General features: G+C 40.5%; 3 protein-coding genes across 5 annotated transcripts; 1 reads left to right on the forward strand and 2 right to left on the reverse strand.

Moving 5' to 3' along the window:
• Window positions 1-230: 230 nt before the first annotated feature.
• Window positions 231-8,485, reverse strand: e2f3 (E2F transcription factor 3). Its single transcript, XM_042436185.1, has 8 exons — window positions 8,476-8,485; window positions 7,761-7,777; window positions 6,277-6,382; window positions 5,238-5,478; window positions 4,647-4,778; window positions 4,033-4,147; window positions 3,619-3,793; window positions 231-3,422 (listed from the first exon to the last, which is right to left on the reverse strand). The coding sequence occupies exons 1-8, from the start codon at window positions 8,483-8,485 to the stop codon at window positions 3,142-3,144; spliced, it is 1,077 nt and encodes a 358-aa protein (XP_042292119.1). The 3' UTR covers window positions 231-3,141.
• Window positions 8,486-9,157: 672 nt separating this feature from the next.
• Window positions 9,158-12,112, reverse strand: srfbp1 (serum response factor binding protein 1). Its single transcript, XM_042435115.1, has 3 exons — window positions 12,009-12,112; window positions 11,049-11,477; window positions 9,158-10,901 (listed from the first exon to the last, which is right to left on the reverse strand). Exons 2-3 carry the CDS (start codon window positions 11,475-11,477, stop codon window positions 9,609-9,611), a joined length of 1,722 nt encoding a protein of 573 aa, XP_042291049.1. The 5' UTR covers window positions 12,009-12,112; the 3' UTR covers window positions 9,158-9,608.
• A 62-nt stretch (window positions 12,113-12,174) lies between these two features.
• maco1a (macoilin 1a) lies at window positions 12,175-19,610 on the forward strand. Of its 3 annotated transcripts, XM_042435113.1 has the most exons (12): window positions 12,437-12,737; window positions 12,976-13,020; window positions 13,415-13,556; window positions 14,065-14,191; window positions 14,311-14,434; window positions 14,551-14,729; window positions 15,816-16,359; window positions 16,477-16,635; window positions 16,979-17,161; window positions 17,294-17,414; window positions 17,592-17,766; window positions 19,279-19,610. In XM_042435113.1, exons 1-12 carry the CDS (start codon window positions 12,706-12,708, stop codon window positions 19,479-19,481), a joined length of 2,034 nt encoding a protein of 677 aa, XP_042291047.1. In that variant the 5' UTR covers window positions 12,437-12,705; the 3' UTR covers window positions 19,482-19,610. The 3 variants fall into 3 exon arrangements, with proteins under 3 accessions (XP_042291046.1, XP_042291047.1, XP_042291048.1); XM_042435112.1 differs by lacking the exons at window positions 12,437-12,737; window positions 12,976-13,020 and adding an exon at window positions 12,175-12,387; XM_042435114.1 differs by lacking the exons at window positions 12,437-12,737; window positions 12,976-13,020 and adding an exon at window positions 13,146-13,207.
• Window positions 19,611-20,901: the final 1,291 nt, after the last annotated feature.

Below are 20,901 nucleotides of genomic sequence, written 5' to 3' on the forward strand. Positions count from 1 at the left end.
AACAAGCCAAGTATGAGACCATGAAATACATTTTGTATGTTGAACTGTCACCGATATTAACTACCAAACTTCAATTTGCCTTATTTGAGTGTTCCAAATAATCACCCATTTGTCAACAACTCATTGTAATGATTTACAGCTACTATGTAATGACAATAATGTTAGATCAACCCATTATAAGTTTGCCTATTTACAAAGTAAAATGAACATTTGCAAGTGAAAGCAACACATTCTTGTTTGGTGGATTTATTTTTTTCTTACCATATTAAGTAAGACATTTCTGAAGTTTTGATGGACATTTGTCACAACATTGAACATTTTTGCAAGTAAACTATTAAAAAAAAAAACAAAGCAAAGTAACCCCACACCCTTGTATTGCAGTAGTAGTCAAAAGTTTGGACACAACTTCCTGTTCCCTTGAATGAGAGAGTGTGTCCGGACTTTTGACTGGTACTGTACGTCAGTTAATCACATCTGATGAAAACAATGCTGGATAAACTTTACCACACGCGTATCTTCCTAGATGTTTTCCACTTACAGTATTGTTCAAAGATCTCATCACACAGAGCTGTAAGGCCTTTAGAGTAGACTGAAGAACACAACTAGCTTAATGAACAAGGATGTCCATATCTCAGAAAGATAAACAGGGACCGAGTGGTGACTGGTCTAAGACGTAGAGTATTGCAGCCTTACAGATCAATGCAGTATGATCAAATACTGCATTAATACTGCAATACGAGAGTAGTGAAAATCCTAGCTTTATGGGAATTTCAAAGTACCAGTGACAGACCAAAGGACAAAATGAGTAACAGTGAGTGAATATGTCTGAGTTCACGAGACCATGGCAAGCCTCCTGGTATTGCAGTTTGATACTCAGTACTTACTTTCAGCAGAACCAAGGAGATAAGTTACACAGAAGCCATTTAGCCCTCAGGATCTTCTAAGTGGAAAAGGTGCATAAGGCACAAATTTGGAGCAAAGCCACATCCATTTAGATACACAGAACTACAATACTTAGACCAAGAGGAAGTCAAGTAAGTATGAATCTGGTACCTAATTGGTTTCACATTTTTAAGAATGCTCACAGTTTTTATGCATTAGTTTTGAAAATAATGTTACCCCAGTACTTCAGAGTTATGCATATTCATAACTTACCTATCTCTTCAAGACATTATGGACCTTTTCTCTCAACCTGTTCAGTTATTTGTGGCCTAATACCATACTGGGGTAGATGAAGCAATGGTTTCAACAGCTGTTAGCTGTTCATGGCCATGGTCGATAATAATTACTGAGGAGGGCAAACATGGCAGAAATACTCATGTGTAAGGCTAGCATTTTAGACCTGGTGCTGTCTTCATTTGGTTTTGAGGAGGAATGAGTGACAGAGAGTTGTGACTGGTATTAATTCAAAGATAAGAGCTTTTTTTCCCCCCTCAGCTTTACAGTAGTTTCCTAAACACTGACTGTCACTCAATCTTCGGTACTCATTTCAACTGCTTAGCTGAACATGGAAGTTAACATATATAAAATCATGTTGGTCAATTTACAAACATGAGTCATTACATCCTCCAATTCTGATGACAAAGTACATGTTCACAACACATGTCCTCAATATTACACCTAACTAATTTGACACCGTCACAGCTGTGCTCACCTCACAAAGACTGCCATAGTTTAACAGTTCTCTGAGAATGATGTTTGTATATTTGTAACAGTTTAGCAGTACTGCAGAGAAAAGGCAAGTCAACATTTTCAGAAGTTCAGTGTATCATCACTTGACATTTTTATGCTGCTTCCGAGCAGCATTAAAGAGTCAGAAGACAGCGTGTTCGTACCTGAGCAGATTACTTTCTGAGATGTTTGGCATCTCTTCTTTTTTTCTAATTATATAATGGAGTATTGCCACAATATTTTAGATAAAGCACTGCTATCAATTTAGAGATTAGAATGGTAAAATGTAGAACTATGGGGACATTCATGAATCATATGGTGGCCCTTAAGGACAAAACACATACAAAAGCAAAAGCACAAACATTAAAAAAATGCCCTCCAAATAAAAAAAAACTACAAATACTAAAACACATACAAAAGTGAAAACACATTAAGTTTTTTTTGTAGTATTTTTCCTTTTGTATGCAGTTTGTTACTTGCAGCTGTTTCTTGTTTTGGGTGCATTTCCCCGAATGTTTGTGATTTATTTTATGTATGTTTTGGTATTTGTTGCTTTTCTTTTAATGTTTGTGTTTTCAATTTTGTATGCATTTTACATGTCGTAGCATTAATGGATTCTGAGCGCATCTCCTTTCGCTTTTTTACGGGTTTTGTCCTTAAGGGCCACCACAGAGTCAACACTTCATATAATATATAAAACTAAACTTCTAGTAAATGTCTCTAGAGCCTTGAGAAAACTATATGTGGCGCAAAGCCTGGATTCTGACAGACTGATTTATGAGCTGTAAGTAGCAGCAGCAACAAGACATTTCGGTTTTTGCATATCTTTGCAAGGTGATAACTCACCCTCTGTAACGAGGTATAAACTTTATCCAATATTCATATCTTCAATGACGCAAGGAAACTAAGACACAGCATTACATCATCCGCTGTTGTACCAGTTCCCGTAAGCACAACACAAGCAGAACAGTGTCAAGGACGACTTTGAACCAGCTTTTAATGCAGGGAACATCGAATACATCTAAATGCTAAATGAGCATAAATCTTCAGGCTCTGTCGTGATGGTTCCTTTATGATTACAATAAAAAAATAATCCATTTCATCTTTCCAGACCATTACCAGAGGATGTTGTGACATTACTGACACAACACTGTTGGGTCAAGAATAAGTCCTGTGTTGAGACACGGACTTTGGAGAAGGACACTTAATCCCACAAGGACTTCCAGACATGTAACACCTTAAAGCTCTGACAAGATCTCTTTCAAAATAGCAATTCCAATAACCCTACTAAGTGATGCTTCTAGGTAACAACGTCCTCCACATACCTGAGCGTCAGTAAATCCCAGTCACATCTTCCAGGATAGGCAAATGCAAATATAAAAAAATGTCTGTATTATAAAATATCCAATGTATCCATTTGCGTCACGATGGTCATTGCCTCCAAAATGGCTGAATTTCCGAAACACCTTTTCAGAGAAGGGGCATGTCCATGGGCAAATGGCCAAGGTCAACAGAGGAGAAGAGGTCAGTGATGCCCTCATCCTCAGCCAAGCTCAGGACGTACTCTTCTCCATCAAGAGAAAAGGCCAGAGGTGGAGTGAGGGTAACAAAGCTCTGCTGGTCTTCAGAGGGGGATTGGAGGGAGGTGGGCAGGGGAGACACAGGGGTGACAGTAACCGGTGATGAGTGTTGTGTCAGCTGGGAAAGCGGACTGGAGATACTATTTACATCCGAAGTATGGTTAGCATAGTCTGGAAAGATAACGGGAGACCATTGGTAAAGTGGAAAGATGAGTGAATGTAGGCCTTAAAACACTAAACAATACTGTGCCAACAATCTAATAGTAAGGTTAGAGAACTGTCATTATAGGAGTCCTATTCTGTGGCAGCAAAACATCCCTTTTCATGCATGACTTGTCTTCAATGGATCCTTAATAACGAGGCTCACCTTTGGAAGACACTTGGACAAACGAGGGGGATACAGAGTTGTTCCCATTGGTGGACGAATTAGACTGGCTGTCATTGGCCACAGAGCCATCTGTGGCCTCCATAGGGATGGGGTCATCAGAGCAGAGGAACACCTCAATTGGCCCCTGAGTGCTGCTGAGGTGGACCTGGAGGCTCTGAACATAGGGCAGGTAGTGTTTTTATTCAATGATCTCTGAGCATGAGCTAACAGCAGACATTTACAGAAAACTGTTTCTTGATAGAAGGAAGCAACAACAGGCTTTCATTTCAGCCAATGTTGGACCAGTGCGTCCAAAGCAATTAACCTCTCTGAAGTTTGACCGAGATTTCAAGATATAATATTGAGTTTCATTACCAAAAAAAAGATGTCAATTAATAGTATGTTAAAACATACCTCTCCTGGGTGTGGCACCTCCAGTTTCGTCTCTGCTGGGGCTTTGATCACAATCACAGTCTGTTCTTTCAAGCTGGGAATTGTTTGAACATCCTCGTAGGTCAAATAGGCAAATGTGATCCACAAGGTCAAGGAAGATAATCAACCTTGATCTAGAGTGTTTGTGTTCAACTGGGGATTAACTCAATGACTTATCACAACAGTAACACCAAAAGCTACACATCAGCACCTGACTGCCACAGGAGGCATTAATCTGTCCACTTCACATCGACTCCAGCCTCTGTGATGGTTGACACTACTGTCCTGAGAACCAGACATTCTTTTACAACTTAGTGCTTGAGCTGGTCAAAGGACACTGGCCTGCCAGTTTGTCTTACCAATACCAGCAAAACTACTGGAATACAATAAGAGAATGGGTGCATTTTTATTGATTCACCACAAACCAAAGCTTTATATGCCCAAACTGAAAAGCTCATATCAAAAATGCTTGAAAAGTGATCATTTGGGAAATACACTGAGTTCTCATATAATCCAGCTAACCCAGCAAAATGAAATCATGAGTTAGAAAAGGAAAAAAAGAAGAAAATAAAGATGAAATTCCAAAAAAAGGATATCTGCGACTGTGGCGGTCTTCACACATCTGGTGAACCTGCCACTTACAACTTTGGATCAACTCATCCAGCTTCCTCTCCTCTTCTATGAGAGCTGTTAGCTCTTGATCTCCGGGTACATTAATTTGACCACCCCTGTGCACACACACATCCAAACAGCCAAAACAGGATCAAAACAATAGCAAACATTGCTCAAGACATGCACAAATTAGGAGTGGACTAGAGGAGATCAAACTTTACAGATTACCATTTAGACATTTGATGATGCCTTAATCTGAATAATAAGACAAATGGAAGAACTAAAGAGAACAATAATACTAACTGCACATAAAATGATACAATTAAAATTAAGTCTGAGAGCCAGCGGCTGAGGGAGAATACCAAGTACCCATCAAAAGCTGTTACCATTATGGCTAACAAATAAAAAGATGCATCCAAGTGTGCAAATATCGTTCCGCATCATCAAAAATATTTCAAACGTAGTATAAACTGCTATTGAATTATAACCTAAACATAGTAAGTAAGATAAAACAGTCACAATGTGGGCTCCTTTCTGAAATGCAAACACTACTGACAACGCCAACTTATACTTACAACCACTCAATGTAGTTTTTAGACTTCTTTTTGATGAGCTGGATCCCCTCCAGGACATTAGTGACATCGTAGACGCGTCTCTTGGGAGCATTGAGCTCCTGGGCCGCTACGTTTAGGTCCAACACCCCGTTAGCAGATCGGCTAAGCAGTTCCGCAAACCTCTGCGTCAAGAACCCGAGCGAGGTGTCATAGCGCGACCTCTCGAACAGGGACTTACGCGCTATGGAATTGGGGGCGGAAGCTGTAAAAACAGGCGGGGATTGAAAATGTTTCATTTGTGATTGTTTCTATCAAGATTCTTTAATTATTCCTGTATCTATTCTAATATGCCATGCTGTAGTGTGTATATTTTGATTATATCTCTTCTACCATTTGCCATTCTTTGGTTGCCACCATCTCTTCACCATAAACTCCCTAAATTGATTTTAAACGTATTTTTCATGGAGAACATGGTGTAGTTTGGAGTTTCTATTTAGGTGAAAGTGTCATGTAGCAGCAAAGATTTTGGAGGAAAGACTTAAGTAAAAGTTAGGAAACTAAATAGGAACCATACTCCAGCTGTCCATCAAAGAGGCTAATGTTTAAATGGAAATATGGCTCTCAAATGAAAAAGAAAACATAAATAGAAGAACTCTTGGAAGGAATGTGAAGTATTTCAAGAACAACACTGAGAAATGGTGCATATATAGTGAATTTCAATATACTGGATTCAGCCATGGAAAACAATTCAGCTAACCAGGCCGTTCAGTTCAGCCACCATATTTTGAGGATATGTGTGAGGCGCCACCAACCACCACTCGCTATCACAACTTCTCACCAATGCTTACACACTGTTGTCGCAAATACGACAACTGTCACTACTGCAATGCAGTGTGTTTGCTGCTTGTGAACTCTCAACATTTGTTTACATCATGGTCCAACAGTTTGATACTAAAAACTGTGGAGGCGCAGACTGGTTCATGGCAAAATTGACCATTCTCACTGGCACGTTTGACTACTGAAAGACCGTATTCCAAGTCATTACATTACAAAGTCTTACTCTTTCCTCCTGTGTGGGACAGAGAGGGCTTCTTGGCTTTGGCGGTCTTGCCACCATCCTGAAGTTCCTGGGGGTCACCGGCTTCCAGCTCCAGCCTTCTCTTTGCCTGAGAGAAAAGAATTTTGCACAACTTGTTAGATAGCAGTGTGTAAAACACTTCACATGTCAACATCATGCAACTCAAGACTTTTAGTTGGGAATTATCTCACTTAATTCTGTGGCTCAGTGGGCAGCCATTTTGGGCACTAAAGTTGTCATGTTTTCATTGTATTAACTTGTGACTTGTAATTAGCAGCAGTGAATATGTATCTACATGATATACTACGTTTATCTTGTCATCTGGAGCTCGTTATTCATAGTTATTGAGGATTGGAAAAGAAGCTAGCTTCCCTCCCCCCTGTGTTTAGCTAGTTGGAGCAACATCTCCCCATCCCCCTCCCCTGCACACCCAAGGCCTACACAGCAGTTTGCTTCTGACGAGAATGAACACATCACAGCTTGCAGTCAACTGCTTACCAACGTGTTTTCACAGAAACTCCGCTGTTAAAGAGCGCTGTCAACGTGTGTGCCGCTCCAATATCAAAGTGTGCAAAAGTAGGTCCCGACAAGGCGCGGCGTGATGATGCCTCAGCTCAAGGTAAAACACGAGGAAAGTCACCGGAAATACACAGATGTAATTCACCTTCAAAATAAAAGCATGTAATTAGCGTTTACTTGTCTTATTTCCAAACAAGTATAATAACACAATAACAAGTATTTACTACAGTAAAAGTACCAATACAGCAGTGTGAACATATTCCATTACAAGTTAAAGTCCTGCATGAAAAATCCTACTTAAGTAAAAGTACATAAGTATTATCAGCTTGATGTAGTTAAAGTATTGCAGTAAAACTAGTGGTTTGGGCCCTCTGCTTGATATGTTGTTATATTTTAGATTATTAATAGTGAAGCATCAGTGTTAGAGCAGCATGTTACTGTTGTAGCTGCTGGAGGTGGAGCTAGTTTAAACTACTTTATATACAGTTAGCTAGTTTAGTCCAGTGGTTCCCAACCTAGGGGTCGGGCCCTTCCAAAGGGTCACCAGATAAATCTGAGGGCTCGTGAGATGATTAATGGGAGAGGAGAGAAGAAAAAACAAAGTTCTGATACACAAAACTGTTTTCAGTTTTTGGACTTTTTCTCTAATCTTTGATTTTTGGTGAAATATTGGATCATTTGAACATTAATGAAATGATAATTACAATATTTCCTTCTGAAATGTAGTGGAGTGGAAGTATAAAACAGCATCAAATGAAAATACTCAAGTAAAGTACAAGTACATCAAAATTGTACTTAAGTACAATACTTGATTAAATGTACTTAGTTACTTTCCACCACTGAATACAACCCCCATGAGGACATCATTATACCTGTAGAATAAAACTTATAAATAACAGAAAACAGTGAATTATTGTAACACTGTATCAATTAACAATAAGACATACCTTTTTCTGACCTAATTCTAGGTAACAGCAAGATGACACATTTTGACATGGTTCAATTTTTTGTATTATTTAAATCAGCATGGTGTTGTTTTTCACTCTGCAGAGTATCTGTCATACAATTATCATACAAACTACCTTATTGTTACATAAGGATATATGTGAGGCCTAAAAGAAGTCGTTTTTCTATGTTCCAAGCCCACTAATACAAAATATCTGTAGTATTACCAACTTTCCATCCGTTTAAACTAAATCAAAATCATATTTGTTCCCTCTGTCTACTTTGATTGACATGCTTTTATTCTGAAAACAAATCGGGCGCTTCCGTTATATCCTCGGTAACCTCCGGCCACATGACTGAAGTTTCTCCATACCACTGGTGCTAAATGTCTCTGAGGGAATACAATGTCCTCATGTATGTGACCGGGTGGATAATTTAATCATACCCACACGTTGATATCTGCTATCAAGCATCCAACACAATCTGAATAATGAACCTATCGAACTTGCTCTGTAATGTCAATTATAAAGAGGTGTTGTCAGAAAACGTTGTTTACAGTCGCATTAACTGTAAGAATCCAGGTTAAATAGCTGTTGTTATGTGTACATTAACAGTTTGTCATTGACAGTTGTATGGTAAAGGGCTTCAACGACCACCTGACATGTCTACATTTTTAATTATTAAGTAAATATTTAGCATCGGGTTAATTTAGTTTACCTGAGCTCATTCGCGGTTAGATCTCTGGCCGGTCCCGGTCGGCTCGGAGAACCGGACGGTCTGGTTCAGGTAGGCCGAGGAGCTGACGGTCCGGACGGTCGAGCTGTTCTCGGAACAAGCTGCGGTATTATCGACAGAGCTCTACAAAGAAAACCTTCTTCTCACCTTGTCCCGCAGGCTCGACTGCTGTTACTCTGCCAGTTTGTCATTTACAGCTTGTGGAATATGTTCAGGGCCGTTTCCATCTCTGTTTTATTCATATTATGTCCATCAATAGCGCAGATGATGAACATGATCATTTCACGTGACAGGTAGCCACAGCTGGTACAGAGGATATTCTACGCGCGAAACTCGGATGTCGCGGGATCATTTTAAACCTGATTTGCATGTAAACCACTATTCGCCAGTGCTTCTGTACGCAACAGTGTGTACGTGTTGACGTAGCTGTAGCCGACCAATGGCCATAGAGCTCTGCAACAAAGTCATGAGCAGTATTTGTTTCTTTTCAACTATGTGCTGCATTTCTGTTTTACCTGACTGAAATAAAAACATGTATTATGCAATTATGGATAAACTTTTTTCTGAGAATAAAAAGGCAGGAAAGAGCAATATAAGCCGTTACTATAATATACATTTTATAGAATTTAAATAACTAATAATGAAACGACGAAATCAAAAACAATGAAAAGTCATCTGGTTTTTAAGGATAGTCATCTGTATCACTGTACATGAATTACATAGAATGTATACAGTAACTCGGCCCTAGTTAACATTATAAGCATTAGAAGAATACATGGATTATGACAAGTAGCACAACTGTGAACAGGTTAAAACATTAAATAAATCAAACAGTATTACTTCCCAAATCCACACTTACAAAATTTCAATATCACTATAGCACATCCACATTACTTGTTTCTTAAACTGTTGTTAACTCATAAACCTATATAGTAAAAAGTTTATATGACTTGATGATGCATTTCACAGTTTAGAATTTAATTGTTTGACATTTTTCTATTGACGTTTCATATAAAAATCTCAGCTGTTTACTCCCTACAAAACACTGGCACAAGCTTTAAGTCACTCAACCACATGTATGTACATGACATTAATAAGCAAACAAAAAAGTAGGTTCAGTCATCATCGTCAAACTTGATCTTCTTCCCTTGGAAGGCCAGAATTTGTCCTTGCTGCTCCTTTCTTTTCTTACTGGCCTCCCAGGATGGATGCAGTGCCTGTTGTGGTGCTTGTTGGGAAAAGACACCTCCACCCCTACGATCATTCTGTCTTGTACCATCACCTCGCCCTCGCCCCCTACCTCGCCCCCTCCCTCTGCCGGCCGAGGCGAAGCCCCTCTCCTGCGACTCATGACGTCCACCTAAATCTCCTGCTGTACCGTCATCCTGCTTTTGGAACTTGGATTGTTTGCTAAAATCTCTATTTAGACCACTGCCAGGCTTCTGTTTCCCTTGGCCCCTAAATTTATCCCCACCTCTGCCTGCACCTCCACCCCTACTGGACTTAGATTTAGACAAGGAAGAACAGAAAACAGACTGAAGCTTGGTCGCTTTAGACTTCAGCCTGGCCTCGAGCTCATCGAGTTCGCTCTGGACCTGGTCTGAAGCTTTCAGTTTTTCTGTTGAAAGCTCTTTCACTTCATGCTTCTTCTCCTCCCCTTCTACACTTTTCTTCTTTTTCTTGAATTTGCTCACTTTTCCCAAAAAGAAGTCATCATCGCCGTCGCTCTCCTCTGACTGGGACGACTGCTTGTGGAAACGTTCCTCTGTGCTGTCATCAAAGTACTCTTTCTCTTCATCGTCTGACTCCTCTAAATCACTCTCTTCCTCATCTTTCTTTGTCTGAAGCACCTCAGGACTCAGATTGGGTTTCTTTTCTGCAGTTTGACTTTGTGGGTTATTTTTCTCAACATCCTTTACTTGACTATTTTTTGCTGATGCTGGTCTCTCACTCTTAGTCTCTAGCATTTTTTTCTTTTGATCATCACCAGCATCAGCTGAAGGAGTTTTTTTCCCCATGTCTTTTGCAGGTTTAGCAATAGTTATATCTTTTGAGTTTTTGAGAGGGCCATCTCCTTCCTCACTGTCTGCCATTTCCTTCTGCTCCACTGCGCTGTCCTCCTCCTCCTCCTCCTCCTCCTCCTCCTCCTCTCTCTTTCTTCCTCCCCTGACTGGTGACTGCAAAGTCATTTTTCCATCTTGATTTTGCACCCTCTTTATATCTCCCTGATTTAGTTCCTTCATTCTCTCCTCTTTGAAGGCGTTCACAGCAGCCTTGATGTCCTCAATCTTCTTGCTGAACTGAGGGTGGGTGGCGATGCGTGCTACAGCCCGGTCAGAGATAGTTGACTTGGGGTTTTTACACACCTGTTCAAAGTTGAGATTCTTCTGTAAGGCGGTCTTGGTCACCTGCAAATGGGGGAAAAAAAATCTGAATCATTTTTATCCAATTAGACATTTCATGTGTTTCCCTATTTTCGAAATCTGGAAAAACTTTTTCAGTCATTTGAATATGTATTGATATTTGCAGAGAAGAAAACAGAACTTATCAAGTACCAGGTCTGGTGAGAGAGTCTTCATCGCATGGATCTCCTCCAGCAGTCTGGCAGCTCTCCTCTGGTTCCTCTCAATATCCGTCTCTTTCCCCTTCTTCTTCTTCAGGGCAGCAATCTGACGTGTCAGCTTCCTGCTGGTCAGAGCCCTCAGCCTCTTCACTTCTTTTCTCATCTTCACCACCTCATTGTTGAGGTTCAGGACCCCGGTCTGCTTTTTGTCTTTAGGTTGAACAGGCAACGGAGTCTTTTTCTCAGTTTTATCTGCGGTCTGTGGCATTGCTTCTTCTTCTTTTTCCTCATTATCCCCGCTTTCTGCTTCTTTGTCACTTCCATCTTCCTCTTCTTCTGCTTCTTCTTCCTCCACCTCTTCCACCTCTTCTTCCTCAGCTAACGACAGCATTTTCTCTACCTTGTCCATGGTATATATCATCTGTTCAAACAAACCCATTGTAGATCAGCAAACATGGTACAATTAGCCTAACTATAACTCAGTTTGATCAAGGATGCTGGAAATCACAACATTAATTAACATATTAAAAAATAAAGCTTTGTGGCTTTTATCGCATATAAATCCGTATTATCCTTATTCTAAAATCAATCCTCTTATTACTGCTAGGAAATAAAACTAACATCCACACTGCTCTGTCTGCATTTTCCCCATTCAAAACCCCAAAATACATCTGTCAACCGACGGACTACATTTTCGAAATGTTATGACATTCTGTAAAGTGATGTCGCAGATGAATACACTTGAGACGAAATACATGTCTGCCAAGGGAGCAAAACTTTAAATACCTGTTCGAAACTGCAAAAACAAACGTGGTTGAGTAAGCATGGACAACTCTGACCATGTAAAGTTATGTCTAAATAGGTTTATTTTACGCTCCAGCAACGGTAAAGTAACAAATTCCAGACCGTTAAGTAAAATAAGAGCTTTATATCACGTTATATTCGCACTTACCGTTATTGAGTCGGTATTAAACAGAAAGAAAGAAATAAACGACTCCACTCGCAGTGAGCAGCCATGTTTCGTACGCCTCCTAGGACGGCGTCATGACGTCAGACGTTGGCAAGGGGACGCAGCGTGTCGTGAGAAAGGGGAGGGCCTTCCGCGGACTGTTTTTATTTATTTCTTTGTTTCATGTGCATAAAACAACAACAATGGTGGATAATTGAAGAAGTGTGAATATTAGGATGAGCGAATGACATTTCCCGACACAACTACCAGACCGATATTACAAGTGAATCAACAGGGGGAGGATGAAGCGGCGCAATGCGGACTGCAGCAAACTCCGACGGCCGTTAAAACGGAACCGAATCACCGAGGGTATATATAGCAGGTACAGACGGGCTGGAGGGACGGTGTTGTGTAACAATGGCGCCTCTCTGCATATGTCAAGACAGGGCTGCTAGCCTTTGAAACATTCATATTTATGCACGTTTTGCTTTTGAGCTACATAATCAGCTAAATGAACATGCCCGCATATTGTTAAAATTACAGGCCTAACGTTACTTATGTGGCATCTCATACATGATTTGTTCCTTGCTAGCTAGTTCAATTCAAATTCTGGCTAAATTCAAATGAAAGGTCTCAGTGAGATTCTGTGAGCGTCCAGTATGAATTGTACACACATTGAACACATTTCGGTGGAGTGGATATGCCTGCAGATAAAAGAGACGATATTAACTTGTGAGAATAATATTGTTCAAGCTTGAAATGACAACAGCAACGTTAGAGGCGCTCGTTTTGAAGTCCGGGGTGACGCCGACGGCGGGGCTCTCACCTGTGCTTTGTCTGGCAGAAGTCTGAATATGAACACGCCAGAGAAAAATAATTATCACCTAAGTGGTCGGGTCTAATTGGAACATGTAAAGCGCTCATATATTTGTGGAGATTAAATATTAAAATAGCACACCTGTTTCTACAGACTGATTGATGGCAAGTCAGAAAAAGGAAACCAGCTGTGCACAAAGTAACATGTCCAGACATGACACTGTACATTTTTCTGTCTTTCTCCTTTAGATGTTCAAGATGAAACCATTCTATATATTCAGTTTCTTTAAAAGTAGCAACATAGTGTAAGACTTGTTAGGAATACCTAGACTGAAATTCATGCTCACTGCTATGTTCATCTGCCTTAGTCCTTGTAGGAACTTGAGGTGACACTTTCTGTATGTCACACTGGAGATATGATTCTTATAAACACCAGACTGTTTTATAAACCTTTTGTCCAAATTCCTGCCATGATACCATCCTAAATCCATGATAATCCCTGTCTACTAGTAGCGTTTTTGTCTCCTTCTGGTGTCTCTGTGTTTTTAACGTTTCTCTCCATATTTTCCTCTCTGTCTTGTCCTTTCCTGCAGTACGTTCCTGTACCTGAAGTTCCTGGTAGTGTGGGTGTTGGTTCTCTTGGCTGACTTTGTGTTGGAGTTCAGGTTTGAGTACCTGTGGCCCTTCTGGCTTTTCATTCGAAGTGTCTACGACTCCTTCAGATATCAAGGACTGGTAAGATCCTGTGTGTACATGTATACATGACTTTGATGCTGCTTTCTGCCTGACATTAAGTTGCACTCTGGCCTGGATGGCTGGGAGTTTTCTGATAGAAGGGAACACTTGAAATATACAAAACTGGGATGTTACACCCTAAGCTGGAGGTAGTCAAGAGCACATTTGGATATTAAATACAGTGCATCTCTAATCCACATGACAAATATTCAGTAGCCTATGTTCTGTAGCCTATGGATGCTACAAAGAAACACTCAAAATCAAATAGTACACAAGTAGCTAAGGTAGTTTCATACTTGTCAAACATGGATAGTCATGGTAATGGTGGATGAGGAACAGACAGACAAGGTTTGAGTGTGTTTGACAAGTTTTTGAGTGAGTGTGTATGCATGTTAGTGTGTAAGTGTGATACAGCCATGTGTGTATGTGCACGTTTTCCAGACCAAAAACACTTTATTTCTGCACATTTGTTGCAGCATATTTCCTCTTTTCTCTCTCCAACACTCAGGCATTCTCAGTCTTCTTCGTATGTGTGGCGTTTACATCAGACATCATCTGCCTCCTCTTCATCCCCGTCCAATGGCTGTTTTTCGCTGCCAGCACCTACGTATGGGTCCAGTATGTCTGGCACACAGGTTAGTCCAAGCTTTGAGTGGATTCATTTTATGTCTGCCAGCCAAATGGCCCCTTTCACCTCCAAAAACTGCTGATTTTTTGATTTTTTAAATTTTTTTTTTGTGTGTCTTTCACACAGAGAGAGGAGTCTGTCTTCCTACTGTATCGCTGTGGATCCTCTTTGTGTACATCGAAGCTGCCATCCGCTTCAAAGATCTGAAGAACTTTCATGTAGACCTGTGCCGACCTTTTGCTGCTCACTGGTAAAAGTCATTTGTTGTCATTTATAGTCTTTTACTATCCCTTTTATTCCGATATACTTCTATTTTTATTGCCTAAAAAAATAAGTTTACTCTCAGTGCTTCTCTTCACCTCTCAGTATCGGCTATCCAGTGGTGACTCTGGGCTTCGGCTTTAAGAGCTACGTCAGCTACAAGATGCGACTGAGGAAACAGAAAGAAGTGCAAAAGGAGAATGAATTCTACATGCAGCTTCTACAACAGGCTCTACCACCAGAGCAACAGATGCTGCAGAGACAGGAGAGGGAGGCAGAGGAGGGTGAGACTCACACACACATAAAATACAACATTTATTTCAATGCTTTTTGAGAAGTAAGTACATTTTTTGAAAGTAAAACATTCAACAAATATTCTGTAGAACGAAGAAGTAGCAATGACGATAGAAATAGTCCATAAAAACTATGAATACTCACGGACAGGGAACAAGGATGACAGTGGTGTTACTGTCTGTATGATGGGATGTAAATATTAACAGATGAGGTAACATGTGCTGGAATTTGCATTTATTGATTTAATTTAATCAATTCAGTGGACACATTTCTACTGCAACATACAATCTGTGTTCTCAACCTTCTCCTGTCTGACATGTGATACAATAGGTAAAGATGTATTTGTGTAAGTTATATTTTTCCTTTTTGAGTATATTATAATGAAGGTTTGCAAAATGATTTATAATTTTTTTGTAGTTAGGTTCATTTGGCATAGACCACGGTTAAAAAAAAAAAAAAAAAAAAAAAAAAAAAAGCTACATTATTGCGTTTTAGTTCTGGTCAGGTTTGTGTTCACACTGATTTATTACAAATGAACCAAAAGTTGTAAACATGAAGTCAGCTGGACAGGTAGGACACATTTATTGGACAATATTAGTGACTGTCCAGTAAATGAATAGTTGTCCTGCTCTACATGGATGCATGCTAGGAAATCAAATTCTGGTAACTGACAGCAAGACATGCAGGATTTTAATGAACCTTATGTGTTTATTTATCTTCTCTGGTGTCACAAAGACATGATTGATTATGAGCATTAATAGTATAAACTGACTGGAATCTCATAATAAAGGTAAACAGTGAAGTGTCTTGAATTGTAAGATTTTTGGGGGGGTTAGGTCTGAAGATTTTGTTTTTTTATGTCGTTAATAGAAAACAGGGAATTATTTATTTAACAGCCTGCTGGCACAAGGTTGTTTATGTACCCTGTCAGGGTTATTCTCTGTTTTGTATCAGTGGCCATCATTCAATCTTTGTTTATGCTCAAATATGTTTTTAGTTTGTTTTGGAATTTGGTTAATTCTGTCTTGTATATTTCTGTATATCCTCTAATGCTGCCTTTGTTTGTTTTCTTCCAGCTGCTTTAGCTAAAGGGATCTCAGAGGTCGAACCCTCAGTAATATCCCAAAACGGAGCGCCTCCTGGCAAGAAAAGCACTTCAGTCCCGTTACCAGAACTGGAGTACCGGGAAAAAGGGAAGGACAGTACCGCGAAAGAGCGCGAGGGCAAAAAACAAAACACAATCGGAATCAATAACAACAGTATTATACACGCACTGGACTCCAAACTACAGGAGACAGAGTATATTGAGAACTACGTCGGGACAAAGAGACTGAATAACGACCTGGCAGGAGAAAACACACACGCCGATACCAACACACACTCTGCTTCTAAAGAGGAAATGGGGGGAACGGGAAAGAACTACAAAAATGCCAGCGGAGGTGGTGGCAACATTTCCAACTCATCTCCGCGCAATCACAGTTCCACAAACGGGAGCGTCCCGCCAGGTTCCTCAAGCAGTAAGAATGAGAAAAAGCAGAAGGGGGCAGGGAAGGGTCAGAAGGACCCAGTGGAGAACTGCATCCCCAACAACCAGCTGGGCAAGCCGGACGCTTTAGTACGGTAAGAGACACACATTGTCATAGTGTGTCAAACACCTCTCTAACTCTTGCGCTCATCCCCTTCCATAGTGTAATGGAATAACTGTTATCATGGCCCTTTCTTCTTCTTTCGTCAAAGGCTGGAGCAGGACGTGAAGCGTCTGAAGGCAGATCTTCAGGCTAACAGACAGTTGGAGTCAGAGTTGCGGAGTCAGCTTTCTTCTCTGAGCAGCCAGGACCGCAGCCTTCGCTCTGAACTGGGCCAGCTCCGCCAGGACAACGAGCTGCTACAGAACAAGTGAGTACATGTGAACAGTGAAAAGATTGGACATCACACAGTGACACTGACAAACGTGTTATAATAAAGGATGTTGAGGTAGATAGCTTGTTATTGAGGAACCGTGTGATGCTTTGTAGGTCTGTGAGAGGCGTAAATGCTCCCCGTGCATCCCAAAACCCTTCCTGTCTGGCAAAAAAAAACCTCAAGCTGTGGATGTGTAAATTGCATTAAACTGGAAATATAAAAGCAGGACTCAATCTCATTTAAGGAAACAATCCAAAAGCTCAATGTTCTGTCCCATATTCAGTGCGAAATGTGTTCATCTTATGATCCAGCCTTGTCGATTACAAATATATTTTAGGCTCCACAGTGCCGTCCAGGCCAAGCAGAAGGATAAGCAGACCATCTCCCAGCTGGAGAAGAGGCTAAAGGCTGAGCAGGAGGCTCGGGCCTTGGCTGAGAAACAGCTGGCTGAGGAGAGGAAGAGGAAGAAGATGGAGGAGGCCACTGCTGCCAGAGCCGTAGCTTTAGCTGCTGCCACAAGGTATTTATTAGACGGTTATCAGGAAGTTTACCTCTCCTAAATAAATACAGTTTGAGTGAATTAATGTATTTCAGTGGTGGTTGACATTTTTTTCTTTTTCAATTTTAAAAGTTGATCTCTTCTCTCTAACAGAGTGGAGTCCACTGATTCCCTGCGTGGTCGTATCAGAGAGCTGGAGACAGAGTGCAAGAAGCTCAGCATGGACATGAAACTTAAGGAGGAACAGATTAGGGATCTAGAGGGCAAGTGTCAGGTAAGACTGAATAGCACAACTCATTTTTTTAATGAGATAAAGCTTTGGGTTTGTGATTTTAAGCTCTCACGCTTATAATAACTTTTGGTTAGTTTAAAATATACACAGGAAGCTGGGGGGGCGGGGATGTATCTCATGTCTCATTCATCTTCTTTTTTCCTATGCTGTCACACGTAGGAGCTGCGGAAATATAAAGAAAACGAGAAGGACACAGAGGTGTTGATGTCTGCGCTGTCAGCCATGCAGGAGAAGACACAGCACCTGGAGAACAGCCTGAGTGCCGAGACCAGGATCAAACTGGACCTCTTCTCTGCACTGGGGGACGCCAAGAGGCAGCTGGAGATAGCACAAGGTACATGCTGACTGTAGGGATGCAGTGATTCACTGATGTCACAATGTCTCACTCTTAAAACATCCTTTAATGCACTTTAATGCAAGTACTTGAATATTGAAATGACTTAAAATGCCCATCCCTAGTTTATAGTCCAAAGCTCTTCAATGAAGCACGTGAAGCAAATTTACTTGTGCACAACAGAAGAAATTATTCATTTAAATACAAACCTAATGTCTGTCTGAAAATGCCCTTAGTGTGCAAATGTTTTGGTTACACAAAAATGGCGAGAGGGTTGTTGAGAATTGGTTTCTTATCTATTCTTGGCAGCCATGTACCTTTCAGGCTGTTTTCCATGCCACATCCCCATGGGATCATGATTACTATTCACTACCTTTTGTCCCACCACATTCAAAATGATTTAAATATGGATGACGGCTGCTTGTTTTGTCTGCTTTGTTCACACAAAAGCTGTGAGAAAAAAATGAAATTATTATATTAAATTAAGAGTCTCCAGCCACGCGAGAGGTAAATTCATGTGATAATTCCACAGGGTGAACACTTCACTGCTAACAAACGCTGAATATAAATATGCTTCTTTTTTTTTTTTTTAATATTGACTATGAATCATTCCATCTTAGACATACAGTTTCACACATCTCCCTCAGCCCTCTTCACATATTCAGAAGATACACTGCAAGAAATCACAGCAGTGAAATCTGGAATTATTTTTAGCCATATTAATAAAAGTGAGCCAGCAGCCACAATACCAGGACCTTGAAACTGATGCAGCTAAATGGAATTCAGCCACCGTTAATTTGATCATTTTACACCTGTGCTTTTCCTGCTGTGACACATCCAAATGTCTTCAGTGAAAAAGGGTCTATTAGCTGTATATCGTGCTGCTGAAAAGTAGAAGAGGGCCTTTTTTTTCCTAGCAGACATTGTAACTTGTCATGAAAAGCACCAATTTTGTTGAACGATAGCTCAGCTCCATTAAGAGTCCCGGTGAGTCATTCTAGCATGCACAGATGGAACGCGGTCATTATTGATGTTATTAATTACACCTGAGCTTTTCCTGCTAGGAGTGTGAGAAAGGTCTAGAATGTGATGACAGTATAACAGTCAACTAATACTACACTATACTAGCAGAATTAGCATGTTAAAGAGTGACTTGCTGTACAGTGTTTGGATTTTTGATTTTTGCATTAGACATTCCTGTCTGGTTTTTTTATCTGTTAACAATTTCCAGAAAATGTTCCAGAAAATGTATTATATGGATATATTGTGATACAAAATTACATATACAGGGATAGAGGATTTTACCCATATTGTCATGACAACCTGTGGTTTCTCATGCCATCCAGAACATTGTCTTTTTTCTGTAGCCCCCTCCACAAAAAAGTCAACTACAGAACAGCACCCTCAGAGTTGTCAGAGATTCAGCATGCAGGGGCCACTACAGAACACATGCCCTCCCACTCTGCTCTTACGCTGTGATACTAACGTCTTTGTTTCCTCCGTCTCCTCCAGGCCAGATCCACCAGAGGGAGCAGGAGATCGCAGAGCTGAAGCAGAAGATAGCAGAGGTGATGGCAGTGATGCCCAGTCTGTCCTACTCGTCAGACGGCAGCAACCTCAGCCCCGTCACCCCACATTACTCCTCCAAGTTCATGGACAATAGTCCCTCCTCCCTGGACCCCAACGCCTCAGTCTACCAGCCCCTCAAAAAGTGACTCTGACATCCACACTTTCGTCAGACAGAACTTTTTTTCGTTGTTTCGGTGAAGCTCTCGGTTCCGGTTTGGGTTATTTTGAGTTTACCAGCCCCTGACAGTTTTTGCACTCTTAATGAAACACATACAGACACAAAAACATAAACACAGACACACACCGTGCACACAACCCCTCCATACATATGTGTATTTGGGTCCTTTTTTTGGTTCTATTATGAGAACTATTATTTTGAGGGGTGTGTACACAATAGGATTTTTTTTTGTTGTTGTTGTTGTTGTTGAATTTTGGGATTTAGCCATTAGACAGCGTGATCTGATTGAAGGGGGAGAAAGGAACACACCATGTGTTGGCCAACTGTCTACTAAAGAGCCATCATGCATCGCTTCATGTCAGTCTTCTTTTAATGTACAGTATACGAGCCCCCCCCCCCCCCCCCCCCCCCCCCCCCCACAGCCATATTTTCTTCTCTAGTGAATTGACACCCAATTTATGACAAGAATCGGCTTTTCATGGTGTTTAACATTAAGGCAGAAGACATGTTTTCAGTTCAGATTTGAATTTGAAGCTCACCTGTAAAGTAAAGCCCTTTGAGAGATACATGAATGTAAAACTATTCATGTTTTGATATCACCTTTAACTTAAAACAGTGATTGTTTGTAATGTTTTAGTTCAGTTATGACAATGTACATTTTCTTCTAAAAAAAAAAAAAATAGTGATATTGAACAGATAAATGTTTGCTGTTTTCCTCAGATATTCCAACACAGTTTATTCTCTAAATGCTGGAATTGTGGATTCTCCAGGATTATCAGTAAGTGGATGAAGCAGATGTAGTTTTGTCCTTTTTAAAAAAAAAAAAAAAAAAAATGTTACAGCTAGATTCGACCTGGCACTGCCAAAACCTTCTATTAATGTTCACCTGTTTGCTGCAGACACCTTTTCCTCTCCCTCTGGACCAAATTAGAACCCGTTAGGCCATATTGTTCACTGGATTTAAATGATGTCTAGGTAACTGGTCGTTACCATTATTTGCAGATTTTACAGTGCCTTGCAATTTCTCTTTTTAAGATGCAGAAACCACATATTTTGCAATCCTGGGATCTAAAAGCATCAAACTTCAAAGCAGTCTTCTCTCTCTCTCTCTCTCTCTCTCTCTCTCTGTCTCTCTCTCTCTCTCTGTCTAGCTCTGATTCACCAGGGTTTCATTTGTGTACCAGCTAACGATTGCTCACATTCATTTCAATTCAGTATTTGAAGGCTAAAACAATTAAGTGTCACCTTGTATATCAGACATGTTACTAACAATCACAATATTACAGCTTTAGGTTTGTCTCAAAGGGAAAACATAACACTGGACATGGTACATGTCATTTCATAGTGACACAGTCTTGGTATGCCAAACATTAACCAAACTGATTGTC

The sequence above is a fragment of the Thunnus maccoyii genome, chromosome 15 (assembly GCF_910596095.1).
Source record: "Thunnus maccoyii chromosome 15, fThuMac1.1, whole genome shotgun sequence".
Lineage (NCBI taxonomy): Eukaryota > Metazoa > Chordata > Actinopteri > Scombriformes > Scombridae > Thunnus > Thunnus maccoyii.